At 44.8% G+C, this 18670-nt stretch overlaps 1 protein-coding gene across 1 annotated transcript in view; it reads left to right on the top strand.

The window, feature by feature from the left end:
• The window catches only part of prmt3 (protein arginine methyltransferase 3), a 162882-nt gene that overhangs the window by 55829 nt on the left and 88383 nt on the right, over positions 1 to 18670 (top strand). Inside the window, exon 10 of the mRNA XM_010905180.4 lies at positions 4637 to 4736. Within this exon, the coding sequence (XP_010903482.2) occupies positions 4637 to 4736 (100 nt within the window). The remainder of the gene's footprint in view (positions 1 to 4636; positions 4737 to 18670) is intronic.

Here is an 18670-nt window from a genome sequence, read left to right on the forward strand (position 1 = left end):
TATGATGTTGTTTTGGAAACATCCTCAACATAGCACATCTTCTGTTGGTGGGGAAGCTGGATGTTATAGCTGAATGTTGGGATCAGGTGTTATCTTTAATGTTACTTTTGTCAAAGGGAAAAGGTCCTGCACCCATGGGGAGAAACTGGATTCAGCACCTTAAACTAGATTGGTCAAGAGTAAAGCCTGTGTCAAACACAGTTGAGCAGTTGTGTGATAAATTTGCTGAGGTTTTTTGTGGTGAACTAGGTGTGGTAAAGGGGATGAAAGTGTAAATGCAAATGTCAGGAAGCTGTGCCAAAGTTCAGCAAGGCTAAGCCTGTGCCTTCTGCTCTGAGAGAGGCGGTACACAAAAGGCTAACAGAGCTTGAAACACAAGAAGTAATCACACAGAATATGGGCTGCACCTATAGTGTATGTTTCCAAGACAAAATGGAGATCTGAATCTGTCGTGACTACAAAGTGAATATGAATGCATGGGTAGATGTTGATCAGAATCCCTTACCAAAGAATCTGGATCTGTTTGCTACTGTATCTGGGAGAAAGCAGTTCACCAAGTTAGATCTTACACACGCCCACCCGTAAGTGGCAGTAGACCAGGAGTCAAAACCTTTCCTGACTATAAACACACTGAAGGGGTTATATCAGAAACCGATTGCCTTATGGGGAATCCAGCAATTTTTAAAAAAATCAGCGTATCACGGACCAGGTTTTACAGGGTTTACATGGAGTAGTGTGTTTTGTGGAAGTCAGCAGAGGAACATTGGCAAGACGTTGAAGCAGTGTTACAGGTTAACAGGTACAAGTGTGCATTTTTTCAGTCAAGTGTCACTTACATTATAGGATAGATGAGCCCAGTGCAGGATAAGATGGAATCAATAGCTAAGTTTCCAGTGCCAAACAACGTGACAGAGCTCAGAGTATTACAGTAGTAGTACAGAAAGATAAACGTTAGGTGTGGTCGGAACAATGTCAGCAGACAGTTGAGAAAGCAATGAGGCTGACGTCTTCCTCCTCTTTTAGTAGACTATGATCCACACTTGCCTGTACTCTTGTGATTCCCCATGTTATGGTGTCTGTGCCATATATTCACAGAGAATGCCATAATTATCCAAATTACCTTCCGGTCGGACACGGAGCATTCGCCAAAACACACTGGTGCACAGTTCGTCAAAATGATCTTGATTGTGCAGCGGTAGAAGTTCACAAGGATCTGTGAAGACAAGCGGTCCTTCTTCAGCCTACTTAAAAAGTACAGGTGCTGCTGCGCCTTTTTGACCGGGGTGTTAAGGGTCCAGGAGAGATCCTCAGATGTGGACACCCAGGAATTTGAAGCTAGACTCACGCTCCACCTAAGTGCCATCGATGAGAACTGGGCTGTGACTGAAGCCTTTCGATTTCCTGCAATCCACAATGAGCTCCTTGGTCTTCTTTGCATTGAGGGCCAGTTGTCAGTGTTAGAAATCGGCGGTTTCGTATAGTGGTCAAATAATGTAGAACCCATATCAAATCGAGGGAGAAGTTCGTTCACGTTTATTGGAAAATTGCAGCACAGATGTCATTCAGTGAACGTTCCATTACCTTCTCACTGTAATGTTTGTTACCAGCTAGCCTATACATTAAGGGCGTTTCTAACTAAGACCATGTCTTTAGACGGCAACCCCCATGCCATATGACCATCGTAAACATTCCTACAGAGAGATAAACAGAGGTTTCTGTTGTTCTCATTATCTAGGCACATGCACTTCCAATGAAATGTACATTCATATTGTAATTGTTAATGCTCAGATTCCACATCAGCGCACCATGCCGCCAGGCACTTGACCTCCTCCCTGTAGGCTGACTCGTCATTGTCACTAATCAGACCTAATCAGACCTTGGTGCTAAATGATAGGCTAGGTGGCTGCGGTTGTGGGCTGTTTGAATGTCCAGATGGCAGAGCTGGTTTCCTTGTGACTTTATTTGAACTAGTATGGATTTGTTCTCACTGTCATGTATCTACCTGTTGGCTCCTTTTGGCAATGCTCTGTCCAGCACTATTGTGGTTCCCACCAGCCAACTAAGTATTACTCCTCCAACGATCTACAATCCATGAACAAAAACACATTTCTTCGTATGTAATTGTGCATGCCTGTTCTTCTGGCATCCTATTCCCCACCTACATCGAGGCTTACATCGCAAACTGTCAACTCTAGACCTGCTAGCAAAATAATGTTCTTCTGGTCACACTAATGCCGTCCTCCAAATGAATCACGTCGAACTGTAAACCATAATAGCCTACGTTCTCTTCAACCTACCACAAACTCCGCTTCTACATGCTGCATGACTAACCTTGTCTTCTAATCCCCCGCTCTATGAACTAATACTGGTCAACAAGCTGGACTTTCTTTTCCTAGCTGAAATGTGGCAAACACCCAGAGATTTTTTCATATTAAATCGAGCCACTCCCAATGGTTTTAGCAATCTCTCCCACCCCCGCTTAACTGGTCGGGGTGGTGGCCTTGCCTTTTAAAGTTGGACCAGTTAATCCCTCTTTAAAATTACTGAGTTGTCTCTTCTATCCTTCACCTCATTTTAATATATTGCCTGTAAATCAACAAACTCCCTGACCATCATCCTTATTTATCGTCCTCCAAAAGCTAATTACTCATTCCTCTCTTACTTACTAGCTTAACTACTCACCATTGGTGCATCAGTCTCCCCTCACCTTCTCCTGCTTGGCAATATGAATGTTCACTTTGACCCAGCTTACTCCAAACTTACCTCTGATTTCATCACTGTCCTGGCCTGTTTTTATTGTTTCCAAAATGTAAATTTTCCCACCCACATCAAAGGTCACATGCTTGATCTTGACTGCTCTGTCGGCCTTACCATTACCCACATAAATCCCTCTTTGTTCCTGCTGTCTGACCACAAGATTCATTTCTCATTTTCTTCCAACGTACCACACAACCCTGACAAGCGCATAATCTCCTTCCATAACATCAAAGCTGTTGACCCTCTTCAACTATCAGATGCCATCTGCTCTGCTCTCCCGATTTTTTTATTTTTTTCCACCCTCAAATCACCTGAAGAACAAGCTAACCAGCTCAACACTGTAATGTCTGTTTCCCTCAACTCTCTGGCCCAGCTAAAAACTAGACGTTTCTTTCATCTCCTTATCCCCCTGGTTTACATTGGAGCTCCGTACCTTGAAGCAAGTTGATCGTCGCAGAGAAAATAGAGTTTTCCTGTTCACACTGAAGCCTACAAACAACACCTTTCAGTGTACAGAGATGCCCTCAGTGCTACCAGGTCCTCCTACATCTCAAACATAATCAACAGCTCCAATATGAACTACTGGACTCTGTTCTCTACTGTCAGCAAATTACTTCAGCCCTGCAATGACTCACTCACTAGCCCCTCAACTAAACGTGCCAACTCTTTTTGGCAGTTTTTTAAAGATTAAATAACAACAATAAACTCCTCACTATCTATTATATCTACCCCCCACACGCACACACATACACAATGTTAACCTCCAAATCTGCCCACCTGCTGCCCAGGACACTGAAGCTCACTAAACTCATAAAGACATCCAAAAATACTACCTGCTTTCTCAATCCTCTTCCCACAGTCCTGATTAAAGCCTCCATACCTGCTCTCTGTCCACACATCATAAGTATAGTCAAACTCTGCCTCTCAAGCGGTACTGTCCCCTCCTGCTACAAAGCTGTTGCTCTCATCCCATCATAAAGAAACCTGGACTAGACCACACCATCCTTAATTTCTGCCCCATCCCCAACCTCCCCTTCCTAAACTCTTGAAAGATTTGTTGCCTCACAGCTCCAAATCTACCTCCTCAAAAACAATCTCTTCAGTCTGGTTTCCAGCCAATCTATAGCACATCCATCCTGTCTTAACTACTGCAACTCCCTACTCACCAACATCAAATCTACATCCCTCCACAAGCTCCAAATGGTTCAAAACTTTGCGGCCAGACTTCTCACTCACACCAAGTCCCGGCAGCATATCTCCCCTATCTTCTGTGAGTTACACTGGTTTCCTATCTCCCGACGCATTGACTACAAGATCCTCCTACTGACATTTAAATCCCTAAACAATACTGCCCCTGCCTATTTCTCCAACCTTCTTCCATATCAACCTACACACTCACTCCATTCCAGTACTGCGGGCTACCTCATAATCCCCAAGTACAAGCTCAAATGCTTTGGTGACAGGGCATTTTCAAGGGTTGCTCCTAGGCTCTGGAACTCTCTTGCCAAAACCACCCGTAACTCTGAGACTTTCCTCATTTTCCAGCAACGCCTCAAGACTCTTCTGTTCAAAATTGCCTATCCCTAGCCATGCCCAATCCTGTTCTCTCAATTTTCTTGGTTTTGTCATGGTATTTTTGTTTGTTTCTGTTCCATGTTAAATTTTTAGTGTATTTGGATCCTTAAAGTGCTATATAAATATTATACATTGTTTATTATTATTATTATATAAAGCCAGAAATGGCAGATTTTATGTTTTCTTTTCAGGCTGTAAGCCAACTAAAGTTAAACATTTTGAAAGGTGGTGCTGAGTTTCTATACTCACTGTATATAGTATACATATATTTGTTTTATGTTTATATTCTGTCTTTTTCTCTCAGGTCAAACCAGTTGGAGGGCATTGTCACTCTAATCAAGGGCAAGATAGAGGAGGTCAAACTGCCCATTGAGAAGGTGGACATCATCATCTCAGAATGGATGGTAAGTTCAGTGTTCTCACTGACTCACACTAGCTTTTGGCTGTTAATTCAAGGTTGGATTATCGCTTGAATAATTATTAAAAAAAAGCTTTCCAGAATTGACAACCCTGATAAACTTTAATCTTATTTCAACAGTGCTCAGTGCATTCTCAGTATTCAGCATAAGAAACCTCTGCATCAATAGTAGCATATTTCATACAGGCCATGTATACATTTACCCCCCGGCTACCTCCCCTCTTGAATGCCTAGCCATGGGAACAGAGTCACTCTGTGTCGCTCAGAGTGCTGATGCCCATTCGTCAGCAAGATCCTTGCCATTGATACGGACGAAGGGGTTGCTAGTTGAACACACCGCTGAAGTCATTCTTAATTCATGAGCCGGCCTTATCTGTCCTTCCCGCCATCCCCCGTCCTGCCTCTGCTGTCCTTGTAGTCCGAATGCTCTCCTTCGTCACCAGGGGAAATTGACATTTTGCACGTGACTCACAAGCAGGATATGAAAGATGGGGGTCTGTAATCTCAAATGGCACCCGGCTCTGAACACTAATAAATCAGAATCCTCCTGTCACTTCTCATCACCACCGCAAATTCGGACATTTCTCAAAGAGCGGAAGGCCTCAATGGCTGCCCTCATGTCTGCCTGTTATGAAGTTGAGAAAAATGGCAGTTGTCACCAAGATCAGCTCTGGGCCCTCCTGAGACATAATCTGTGTAAGACCTTTTTGACCACGAATAGACATTGGTCTGAGCCCTGACAGTGAGAGAGTGATGTACGTTAATGTCTTATAGGGTTAAGACCTTGACACTGATTTTCTTAGGGTCATCAATAGATTTTATTCACAATACCAGTCCTCTACTGATCTAATGCACGTATTTATCAACAGAGTTACATAAATCGCAAATGTCAATGCCTCTGGACGTTTGTGCCACCATGACTTTGATTGATCGGTAAAGATATCAACATTACTAGCTTGTCAGGTTAAAATATCTGCCACGGCTAGTGTGTAACACAGTCATGTACACAGACTGTACACCTAATGTCATGATTGGATGTGAGACTTTGGTGATCTCTGTATCTGCTTCATTCCTAAACTACTAGAGAGAAGTTGGCAGAGCCTGGTCCCCATGCCATGCTGCCAGGGTATGAACGCTGTAATACATCACACACCACCATTCCCCTTAGCCATGTGTACACACAACACCAGCACTGTGTAGGACAAACGTTTTAAGAAATATGTAAAGAAATATTCAGAACATTGCTCTGTACCTCTGTGCACTGCATCTACTTAATTCAATGGGGTTATTAGTATGCATAGCTTCCCGCTTGACATTGAGTTGAAAAAGCAGTGGTTATGCAAATACACAGGGACCATTTCACTATTTTAAAGTCCAATCTGAAGTATAAGTCCAGGTAGGTCAAGGCTGTCCAACCATGTTCCTGGAGATCTATTGTCATGTAGGTTTTCTCTCCAACTCTGATTTAGCACACCTGATTCCAATAATTGCGGAGTAAAAGAGGGGTTTCCTCGATTCTCTCTTCACTTGCTGAAAAAGTCAGCTATCGTCACCTACACTGACAGTTATTGTATCAATGTCATTGATGAATGAAGGAAAAATGAACGTTGTTGTGGCATAAAATGAAAAAGCTTTGGCAGTGTAAAGATTGTCTTCAGTGTCGCTCGCAATTGCTCAATTCTTACGACTCCAAGTAGTAAGATGCTAGTAGGCCTATTACTGGCTAATATGCCATTAAACTCGATAAGGAACGTTAGTCAGTTTAACAATGCTCAATTGTGTCTAGCGAAGTATTCAAACTTGGCATTATGTTAATGCATGACAAAATGATCTAATGTTAGGATGCAATTGTGTACTTCACCATCATCCGCAAAGTACATAGTTGTAGTATGCGATTTGAGATTGATCATTAGTCTGGATCATGACTACTGTGCTGTCCCTGAACCAGCTTCACTGGACGTCATTTCATGAAAATAAGTACCTTCATAATCATTTATGTATGTCCATACACACATCTTAAATCCTTTCTCCAACTTGCTAGCTGGAGCCTTGCAAATTATCTTGGAAATACGATTAACATTGTTCATTTTAGGCAACTCTAGTAAACACCTTGAGTAAAAGAGTACTGTTATTTTAATAATGGAGTGGCAAAAAGGGAAATGCAGGAGCAGTATTAAGGTGAATGCGAAAGTGGTTGTGCAGGGAGTCCATTGATGGCTGGTAAACAGTATTGTTGGTATTCCGTTTAGTGAATAATTATTTAGCCTAATACATCAGTAAAAGCCTAATTATGTTTTTGAATGGTCATGGACATCTTGTATTTCATTTGTAAGTTCATTCAAATCCAACCAAGGTCTGATCGTTCATTCAGTGAGGGGTGATTAGTGCCTGGGTACCAAAAAAAACAGGTAAATACACTCTAGTTTTCTGTTTGTCGGTTTAGAATTCCGACATCGGAAAAATTTAATACACGCCTATTTAGGAAAAGTAATGGAAGGAAGAGGGTGTAGCTTTCAAAATGGCAGTTTTGTTTTAATTACAATCTCAAAGGTCAGTTGGCATAGGCATTTGCCGGTTCTAGTGTTAACCAAGTAATGTGAAATGATCCATCCAGTTGAATCTCACCACCCCTGATATTACGCATTCCATCAGAAAAATTATTTACTCTCCTACCTTCTGCCTAGATTGGGGGATGCATGTTTTTAAATGAGTCACCTGTCCAGCTTCTTGGGTTTTGTTTGAGAGATGGCTGCTAGCCGCGTCTCTCTTGTTTCATAAATCAAATCATTGATCAGTTCCCCTCTCTCTCTTACTGAACTTGTCACATGGCAATGAATGGAAAATTAATGTAGGTTGAAAATTAAGCAGGTTGAGCTTAACTTGCTTATAACATTTTCAGAAAAATTCCACCCAAAAACATTTAGCCATTGAGTGTCAAAACCACTGTCACTCACTATGTTTAGTAGAGGATCTAGAAATTACATAAAAAAAAAGGAAATCACTCATCAGCTTTAATTAATCGTAGTTAGCATTATTGTTATCCATTTTCAGTTTGTGCTATGTTCCTGTTAATTTTACTTGCATAAAAATGACAGAGCTGTATATATTACAGCCTTGAAACATTGTCTTTTCTCCGTCCTTGCCTTGACACCAAATCGTTTATCTCCCTCTCTCGACTTCCTTCAGCTGTACTTGGCTATGCTGCTTGCGCTAAACCAGCCTCTCCACATTCATATATTTGCAGAATTTTGCTTTTATTTTGTTTGAGCGCAAAGCCATGTTTTACCATGTCGGCAAAGAGGCGGAAAGGCAGTCAACTTTTTGGTTTTGAATGCAGGAAAATGCATGCACCGACATACTGTGAGCAGTAGTTCTCTGCAGCCAAATTAATGGGACCCTCTTTCTAGCCTCATTATCACTGATAACCTCCCCAAGTTGACTGCTGCAATAATCAGTCATCCTGTCCCTCAGTTGGATTGACTGTCACTCACACATGCATAGGCACATAAAAACATGGTCACACCAACATACAGAGAAAAGCATTTGAGAAGACCAACATATGTGCAAATGCGTGTGCACGCATTGACAGCTTCAGCAATAACCATGTATTAATGAGGATTTATTTGAGTATTACATGAGTGTTATTTTGAACTGCTGAAATTGGGAAAACAGTAAGTCTCATTGTTGGAGGCCCCTGTTTTCCCCCGTAGTGTTACTTTAAAGTTCAGTTTCCTATGAAAAAGCTTAATTATGCAACCACACTCTCTTCCCTGACACAGACAGAGACAAATACACAAACTTTTCATCCTTACTAAAGTCTATTAATGGGATACATTCAATGATTTTTAAGCTAATGTCATCTATGCTGTGGTTTTATAGCGCACTCACACGTTCGGATACACAGGCCATTCTGTTAAGTCTTCCTGTGAGTGATGCTGACGATGTTCTCAAGTAAATTAGGATCCTCTGAGGTAAACCCCTAGAAATACTTATGAGTAAATCCTAACTGAATATTCTAAATTATATTCCTGAAATATTCCATATTTTTGTTTTGAAGTTCACCTGAGTGATTAGGAACACTTAAGAGGTAAGTTTGACTTCCTGTTTCACTGAGGTATAAGCCTGGGATGACGTGCCAAATTCCTGTACTCATCCGTCACTATGGGAAATACCCAAGGATATAGTAGTGATGTGTGACTGTGTCATCATTATTACAAGCTTCACTATCTCCAACCTTTGCAGCCATGTCTCTTCCAAGATTGAAAACCTGGGAAGCATAGTGTTTCTGTACATAAGACAGACATCCCTACAGTTCACTACGAAGAACTCTGGAGAAAAATCCAGAAATGAAAGATCACTGTCTGTCAAGTTCATGCAGAAGATGCTAGACAGTGATCAAGCCAAGCCTGCGCCTCTTTTGGACAAAGGTAAAGAACAATGTTACCTGCCAACATTTAGTGTGTACCACCTGCAAAAGCCAGATCAGATACGCGTTGTGTTCGATTCAAGTGCTGAATGCAATGGAATATCTCTTAATGATGTGCTCCTCAGTGGACCAGATGTGAACAATACGCTGTTAGGAGTTTTGTGTTTCTGAAAAAAACCCTCAAAGCAGATACAGGACAGCAGTTTTATTATTTTGTTGTCTGAGAAGACCACAGAGATTTTCTCCGGTACCTCTGGTATGAGGATAATGACACCAGCAAGGACGTGGTCAAATAAAGTATGAAGGTCCATGTATTTGGAAATAGCCCTTCGCCTGCAGTAGCGATCTACTGTATGAGAGGAGCAGCTCAAAAAGGTGGACAAGAACATGGGACTGACGCAAGACAGTTTGTTGATAGGCAGTTCAATGTTGACGACGGTCTCGCCTCAGTTGCTACACCTGAAGAGGCAGTAAATCTCACGCGAACCACAGATGTTAGTAGAATCCAACCTGCGACTACACAAAGTGGCATCCAACAGTAGCCAGGTGGATCCTCCAGGTGTTAGTGCGTGAATTGTCGTCAGAACAGTGAGTGGGATGTGCCTCTACCCAGAAAAAGAAAAACAGAGTGTAACTTTATGGAAGGATTCTTTAAAAGCTTTTGAAGACCTGCATGTGAGGAGGTGCTATGTCCCAGACTCGCTGTTTTCAACACAGTCAAAAGAATTATGCATCTTCGCCGATGCTTCCACAATAGCTATAGGTGCTGTGGCTTACTTGAGAGCTGGACAATACCATGTTGGATTTGTCATGGGGAAGTCGAAATTGGCCCCCCGCCTTGCCCACACCATTCCACGCCTGGAGCTCTGCGCATCTGCGCCAAGTACAATCTTCACGGACAGTAAGATTGTACTTGGTTACATACATACCCAAATCCACGAGAAGGTTTTATATGTTTCCAATTGGGTAACTCAGATTAGAAGATCTTCACACCCTGACCAGTGGAGTTATGTGCCCACAGACCAGAACCTTGCAGACCACGCAACCAGGTCCATACCAACAGTCTAACTCCAGCACAGCAACTGGCTCTCTAATCCAGCCTTCCTGTATATTGACAAAAGAGCAGACACAACTGAATTACACCTTTTCACCCTCAGAGCCTGAAGCTGATGATGGGATTCTTCCTGAGTTGACTACTCTGGCGACCAAAGCATCAGGGGCCCAGCTGGACTCACAACACAGACAGACATGGCCTAAACAAAACGTACTTAAGAAGCTCAATCCGGCTGTAGATAAAGATGGTCTGCTTTGTGTAGGAAGTAGTCTTTCTGCTGCTTACCGGTCGAACGAATAAAAGCACCCTTTGATCATGCCATACACCCATCTCATTGCCACATTACTTGTAAGACACTTTCATGAACAAGTCGTTCACCAACGGCGACACTTTACCGAAGGAGCTATTCGAGCAGCTGTATACTGGATAATCAGTAGTAAGCGTCTGGTGTCCTCTGTCATCCACAAATTTTAATTGCTGCAAACTAAGAGGGTGGCTGGAGGACCAGAAGATGGCAGTTTTGCCTGCTGACTGACTGTCTCCTGAACCTCTGTTCACCACTGTCGGTCTTGATGTTTTTGGGCCATGGTCTATCATTACATGTCACACAACAGGAGGAAGTGCAGACCGCAAACGATGGGCCATGCTTTTTACATGCATGCCCACCTGAGCAGTGCATATTGAACTGATTGAAACCATGTCCACAGACAGTTTAATCAATGCTCTGAGGACGTTTTTCTCGATTCGTGGTCCAGCTAAACTTCTGCGGTACGACAGAGGGACAAACTTCATGGGGGCTTGTAAGGAATTGGGTATGGACACGGATGACACAGCAATCAGGAAGTTCCTCCAGGAGAAAGGATGCTCCTGGTTGTTTAATCCCCCTCATGCTTCTCACATGGGTGGCTCCTGGGAGAGTTTTATTGGGGATGCCAGGCGCACAATGCTTCAGACAGGACCAACACGTCTCACACATGAAGTCCTGAGCACTTTCATGGCAGAGGTGATGGCGATCATAAATGGAAGACCTCTTGTGCCTGTATCCACTGACCTGGACATGCCTGCAGTACTCACCCCAGCGATGCTCCTTACGCAGAAGACAAGTCAAGCGGGGAGTGTGCTGCCTAGTTAGTCACAGTTGGTTGAATGTGCATCAGAGGGGGCGTTCTGGACTGTTGGCGTCTCTGGCTCGCGTCATCAGTCTGATCCGCGGGCTCTGCCGGCTAGTTAGCAGCTTGGAGGAATAGAGACTTGTTGCATGTGCAGATAGTTTCTTCGTATTCAGGTGTAATTCTTCAGCAAGGCCAAAACAGACAATACGGACGGTGCTAGATACACATTGTTTAGGAACGTATTTTCGATTCGCTTTGGGCTTGGAGAATATTTGTCTGTAAGTAGTATGTGTAAACGACTATTGAACTCTTGTATTATGGAAGGAATGTTTCATTAGAACCCTTTTGTATCGGTGAAATGTGTTTTGCTGACTAGCCGTAACAACTGTTGCTAGCTCTGTTCACTAATTGATTTCCCTATTGTAGCTGGTCGTTGCGGTCTATTTTGTCTATTGTACATTACCTTGCGGCTCAGCTCTTTCTTCACCACGACAGATCGATACATCGACCGCATTACTGCAGAAGCTGCACCGATCCGTCTGTCAATCTCCCGTTCCATCCTTCCCTCACTCGTGAACAAGACCCCTAGATACTTAAACTCCTCCACTTGAGGCAGGCACTCTCCACCAACCTAAAGTGGGCAAGCCACCCTTTTCCGACTGAGGACCATGGCCTCGGATTTGGAGGTACTGATTTTCATCCCCACCGCTTCACACTCGGCTGCAAACCGTCCAAGTGCATGCTGAAGGTCCTGGCTTGAAGGGGCCAACACGACAACATCATTCGCCAAGAGCAGAGACGAAATCGTGTGGTCCCCAAACCTGACACCCTCCGGCCCCTGGCTGCGCCTAGAAATTCTGTCCATAAAAATGACGAACAGAACCGGCGACAAAGGGCAGCCCTGCCGGAGTCCAACATGCACAGGGAACAAGTCTGACTTACTGCCGGCAATGCGGACCAAGCTCCTGCTTCGGTCATACAGGGACCTGACAGCCCTTAGCAAAGGACCCAGGACCCCATATTCCTGAAGCACCCTCCACAGGATGCCACGAGGGACACAGTCGAATGCCTTCTCCAAATCCACAAAACACATGTGGATTGGTTGGGCAAACTCCCATGAACCCTCATCACCCTGTAAAGGGTATAGAGCTAGTCCAGTGTTCCACGGCCTGGTCGAAAACCACACTGTTCCTCCTGAATCCGAGGTTCTACCATTGGCCGTATTCTCCTCTCCAGGACCCTGGCATTGACTTTCCCGGGGAGGCTGAGAAGTGTGATCCCCCTATAGTTGGAACACACCCTCCGGTCCCCCTTCTTTAAAAGAGGGACCACCACCCCTGTCTGCCATCCCAGAGGCACTGTCCCCGACTGCCACGCGATGTTGCACAGGCGTGTCAACCAAGACAGCCCCACAACATCCAGAGACTTGAGGTACTCAGGGCGGATCTCATCCACCCCCGGTGCCTTGCCACCGAGGAGTTTCTTGACCACCTCTGTGACTTCAGCCCAGGTGATGGACGAGTCCACCTCTGAGCCCTCATCCTCTGCTTCCTCAATGGAAGACGTGACGGCGGGATTGAGGAGATCCTTGCAGTACTCTTTCCACCACCCGACGACATCCCCAGTTGAGGTCAACAGCTGCCCACCTCTACTGTAAACAGCGTTGGTAGGGCACTGTTTCCCTCTCCTGAGGCGCCGGACGGTTTGCCAGAATCTCTTCGAGGCCAGCCGATAGTCCGTCTCCATGGCCTCACCGAACTCCTCCCAGGCCCGAGTTTTTGCCTCCACAACCACCCTGGCTGCAGTCCGCTTGGCCTTTCGGTACCCGTCAGCTACCTCAGGAGTCCCACAAGCCAACCAGGCCTGATAGGACTCCTTCTTCAGCTTGACAGCATCCCTTACTTCCGGTGTCCACCACCGGGTTCTGGGATTGCCGCCTCGACAGGCACCGGAGACCTTACGGCCACAGCTCAGAGCGGCCGCTTCGACAATGGCGGTGGAGAACATGGTCCACTCGGACTCAATATCTCCAGCCTCCCTCGGGATCCAGTCGAAGCTCTGCCGGAGGTGGGAGTTAAAGATCTCTCTGACAGGAGACTCGGCCAGACGTTCCCAGCAGACCCTTACAGTACGCTTGGGTCTGCCGAGTTTGTCCAGCTTCCTCCCCCGCCATCGGATCCAACTCACCACCAGGTGGTGATCAGTTGACAGCTCCGCCCCTCTCTTCACCCGAGTGTCCAAGACATAAGGCCGCAGGTCAGATGAAACGACAACAAAGTGGATCATCGTCCTGCGGCCTAGGGTGTCCTGGTGCCATGTGCACTGATGGACACCCTTATGCTTGAACATGGTGTTCGTTATGGACAAACTGTGACTAGCACAGAAGTCCAATAACTGAACACCGCTTGGGTTCAGATCAGGGGGGCCGTTCCTCCCAATCACGCCCCTCCAGGTGTCACTGTCGTTGCCCACGTGGGCGTTGAAGTCCCCCAGTAGAATGATATAGTCCCCTGTCGGAGCACTTTCCAGCACCCCTCCTAGAGACTCCAAGAAGGTACTCTGCACTGCCTTTCGGCCCGTAGGCACAAACAACAGTGAGAGACCTATCCCCGACCCGTAGGCGCAGGGAAACGACCCTCTCGCTCACCGGGGTAAACTCCAACACATGGCGCCAGAGCTGGGGAGCTATAAGCAAACCCACACCAGCCCGCCGCCTCTCACCATGGGCAACTCCAGAGTGGTGAAGAGTCCATCCTCTCTCAAGAAATGTGTGGTTCCAGAGCCCAAGCCGTGCGTAGAGGTGATCCCGACTACCTCTAGTCGGAACCTCTCAACCTCTCACACGATCTCAAGCTCCTTCCCCGCCAGCGAGGTGACGTTCTACATCCCTAGAGCTAGTTTCCGTGTCCAGGGATCGGGTTGTCTAGGCCCCCGCCTTCGACTGCCGCCCGATCCTCTCTGCACCGCCCCCTTATGCTCCCTCCTGTGGGTGGTGAGCCCACGGGAAGGCGGCCCCATGTCGCTCGTTCGGGCTGAGCCCGGCCGGGCCCCATGGGGAAAGGCCCGGCCACCAGGCGCTCGCGAACGAGCCCCAACCCCGGGCCTGGCTCCAGGGTGGGGCCCCGGCTGCGCCATACCGGGCGACGTCACGGAACTCAAATAATTTTTCATCATTAAGGGGTGTTTTGAACGTTGCAGTTTTACAAAAAGAAACATAAAAAGAGGAAACAAGAATCCAGTAAATTGCAAGAAAGGTCAAGTCTTGTGTGTTTCTTTTCAATGTTAACTGGCTGTCTAGCTTCGCACAAGATTACGCGCTGCAAGGGCAGTACAGTGACAAAAGGTTGTAGAGCTGAACATATTTACACTACCATTCTAAAGTTTGGGGTCACCTAGACATTTCCTTGTTTTTGATAGAAAAGCAGTTTTTTGTGCATTATAACAACATATTGATCAGAAATACAGCCCAAAAATGAATTTGGGCTCCAGCTGCATGTGGTGGGGCACCAGCGCACAGATGTTTATGATGCATTTATGGTAACAGTTCCTTGTTAAAATAAAAAGTTATGTGACTCCGATTTTCACGTAGAAACCCAAAAGGGATGTCACTGAGAATGAGCTGTACAGTTGAAGTTGGATGTTTACCTACACTCAGGTTGAAGTCTCATCTCAATCCGCTTATCCGGTATCAGGTTGCAGGGGCAGCAGCTCCAGCAGGGGACCCCAAACCTCCCTTTCCCGAGCCACATTTGCCAGCTCTGACTGGGGGATCCCGAGGCGTTCCCAAGCCAGTGTCGAAATATAATCTCTCCACCTAGTCCTGGGCCTACCCTGAGGTCTCCTCCCAGCTGGACGTGCCTGGAACACCTCCCTAGAGAGACGTCCTGGGGGCATCCTTACCAGATGCCCGAACCACCTCAACTGGCTCCTTTCGATGCAAAAGAGCAGCGGCTCTACTCCGAGTTCCTCACAGATGGCTGAGCCTATCCCTATCCCTATCCCTAAGGGAGGTTGAAGTCATCGACCACACCACAGATTTCATGTTAACAAACTATGGTCTGTTAGGACATCTACTTGATGCATGACACAAGTAATTTTACAACAATTGTTTTTTTAGACATAATTTCACCTATAATTCACAATATCACAATTCCAGTGAAGTTTACATGCACTATGCCCTAGACTAATTGACAATATTTGAGTCAGTTGGAGGTGTACCTATGGATGTATTTCAAGGCCTACCTTCAAACTCAGTGCCTTTTTGCTTGACATCATGAGAATAGTAAAAGAAATCAGCCAAAAATAAATTGTAGACCTCTACGAGTCTGGTTCATCCTTGGGAGCAATTTCCAAACTCCTGAAGGTACCACATTCTTCTGTACAAATCATAGTACGCAAGTATAAACACCATGGGACCACCTAGCCATCATACCACTCAGGAAGGAGACGCGTTCTGTCTTCTAAAGATTAACGTACTTTGGTGCGAGAAGTGCAAATCAGTCCCAGAACAGTAGCAAAGGACCTGTTTGGCCATAATAACAAATTATATTTGGAGGAAAAAGGGGGAGGCTTGCAAACCCAAGGTCATCTTCCCAACGGTGAAGCATTGGGTGGCATCATGTTGTGGGGGTGCTTTTCTGCAGGAGGGACTGGTGCACTTCACAAAATATATGGCATCATGAGGAAGGAATTGATGTTGGTATTTTGAAGGAACATCTCAAGACAACAGAAAGGACATTAAAGCTTTGTTGCAAATGGGTCTTTCAAATGGATAATGACCCCAAGCATACTTCTACATTTGTGGCAAAAAGGACAACAATAGAACATGTTTGGGCAGAACTGAAAAGGTGTGTGAGGAAGGAGTCCTACAAACCTGACTCTGTTACATCAGTTCTGTCTGGAGGAATAGGCCAAAAATCACTCAACTTATTGTGGGAAGCTTGTAGAAGGATAACAAAAAGTTTAACCCAAGTTAAACAATTTAAAGGCAGTACTACCAAATACTAATTGGGTGTATGTAGACTTTTGACGCACTGGGAATGGGATGAAATTAAATAAAAGCTGACATTCTTACCTAACACAGAATTCGTAATAGGACTAAATGTCAGAAATTATGAACAACTGAGTTTAAATGTATTTGGCTATGGTGTATACACTCCCGACTTCAACTGTTTATTAAGGAGCATAGTCAGGGTGATGGAATCTGAGTAGATACAAGTTACAAATTACTACGCTTTGTGCTTGATTGTAGTTGGATCAACTTCACCATTTAGCATAGAAATGGCTAAGTAAGCTACCTAGCAAGGCATCCTCTAGCACAGAGGTGTCAAACCGGTTCCACGGAGGGCCGAGTGTCTGCAGGTTTTCACTCTCTCCTTGTACTTGATTGGTTAATTAGGTCACTGATTGGTTAGTTTCTACCCTCACCTGGTTGTGTAGGTATGAACTAGGAACCAATTTATAGGAAAAACCAAAAACCTGCAGACACTCGGCCCTTTGTGGAACCGGTTCGACACCTGTGCTCTAGCATATTGTATAACATGGTATAACTCCGCTTTAAAACCAAAACAAACCAGAAAATGCCCTCTACACACACTAGTAATGTATCTTAAGTAAGCTGCAATCTTTCTGTTGGTTTTAATGTAACACATTTTGCTCTGTAACCAACCTCACACACTAGTGGGATGTGAAAGTTACAGCTAAGACTGCACTTAACCCACTGACACCTGAACATTTTAAAGGGGGTGTGGCTGAGTGTGTCTGTGTGAGGATTGTACCAAAAATAAAGGGGTACTCCACCCAAGAGATGATTCTACTTCATTTCCACTCTCCTTTGGAATCCACATTTTTACATTTTTTCTTCTTTCTCAGGATACGATTAACTTCTCCATGTTAACTTTTTAACTTCTACATGCTACCGATTCTAAAAAGTGTGAGATTGACGCTGCCCCCAAAACTGTTTTTTTTTAAAGGATATATAAAAAAACCAAAAAAATCTGGCACCAGGAGGGCATTTTCCACCACACAAGCAATCCATGAGGGCACATTGTCTTGCATGTATGGAGCACGTAGGACAGCCTAGTTGGCACAGCATCACTTTATCTCCATTGGGAGGGTACCCACTAGGACACTTAATCGCATTCCCTCACACACAGGAGTACCTATGAGGAGACTGCATCACATGACATTTTCTCATATGTTGCCACCGTAGAGAAGACTTAATCATGTTTAATCTACCATAGTTGCAAGAGGGCAAATTTTCCGACATAGGGACACCTGGGGCCACCAGGGGACCAGTGCCTTCCAAAATGTATTCAGACCATGGACCAAATATTTTATCTTGCTGTTTGATTGTTTTAAAACCCTAACTCAAAATCAGTGATTGTCAGGTGACATTGGTTTGATGGGGATAAATACAGTATTTGTACAAGAAATGTGTTGTGTAAGTATTCAACACCCTGCACATTCATATTTGGGAGAGTCGCCAAGTATTTTAGTGTGTTACAGCTTGGCACACATTGTTGGAGTGATCTGGACATTTCTTCTTTGTTGAATTGTTTCAGATTTTTTCAGGTTGTTTAGACAACAGTTGTGGATCACATTTTTCAAATAGTGCCACATTCTCAATGGGATTGAGATCAGGACTTTGACTGGGCTGCTGTAGGATGTTCAACATTCTGTTTTTGAGCCATTATAAGTTGCTCTGTCCTTGCGTTTGGGATAATTTTCCTTTTGAAAGATGAATTTCTTCCCAAGTTTAATTTATTTAGTTGCTCTATAAACTTCTCTGTTGCAAACCTTGACCCAAACTTGCAGAATGTGGACCACGGCACTCAGGCGGAAGTGTCTGGGAACATGATTGCTATGCTACGTAATTATACTACCTCTGCGACTTCAGCCCTAATGGCGATGTCATGAGTTGGTGTGTGTACTGTATGCGTGAGCTGTTTGTGCTAGCAAGAGAACTAGCATCCCCTTTCTCCATCGTCAACTTGACTGAATATGCGATGCCTCCCACAATGCTAACCAAATTTTTTTTCAGGGATCAGCCATTTTACAGGGGATCAATGAAGCTGCGTGACCTCTGGTCCAGAGGAGGACATGAATTAAACTGTCAGTATGGATGTACTGTTCCTTGAAAAATTATTTGTAGTGTTATGATAATTCAACTTTGTGACAGTTCCGAAGGCTTTCATTAAAATGACGGACTGCACCGTTATGTGACACGCCTTCTTTTATCGTAGCACTTATAATCAACCACCAGGTGCATTAAGGGGGTGGCTGGGTTATGGAAGAAAGTTGGATGGTCGGACAGGGAAGAAGTGACG

The sequence above is a fragment of the Esox lucius genome, chromosome 2 (assembly GCF_011004845.1).
Source record: "Esox lucius isolate fEsoLuc1 chromosome 2, fEsoLuc1.pri, whole genome shotgun sequence".
NCBI classification, from domain to species: domain Eukaryota; kingdom Metazoa; phylum Chordata; class Actinopteri; order Esociformes; family Esocidae; genus Esox; species Esox lucius.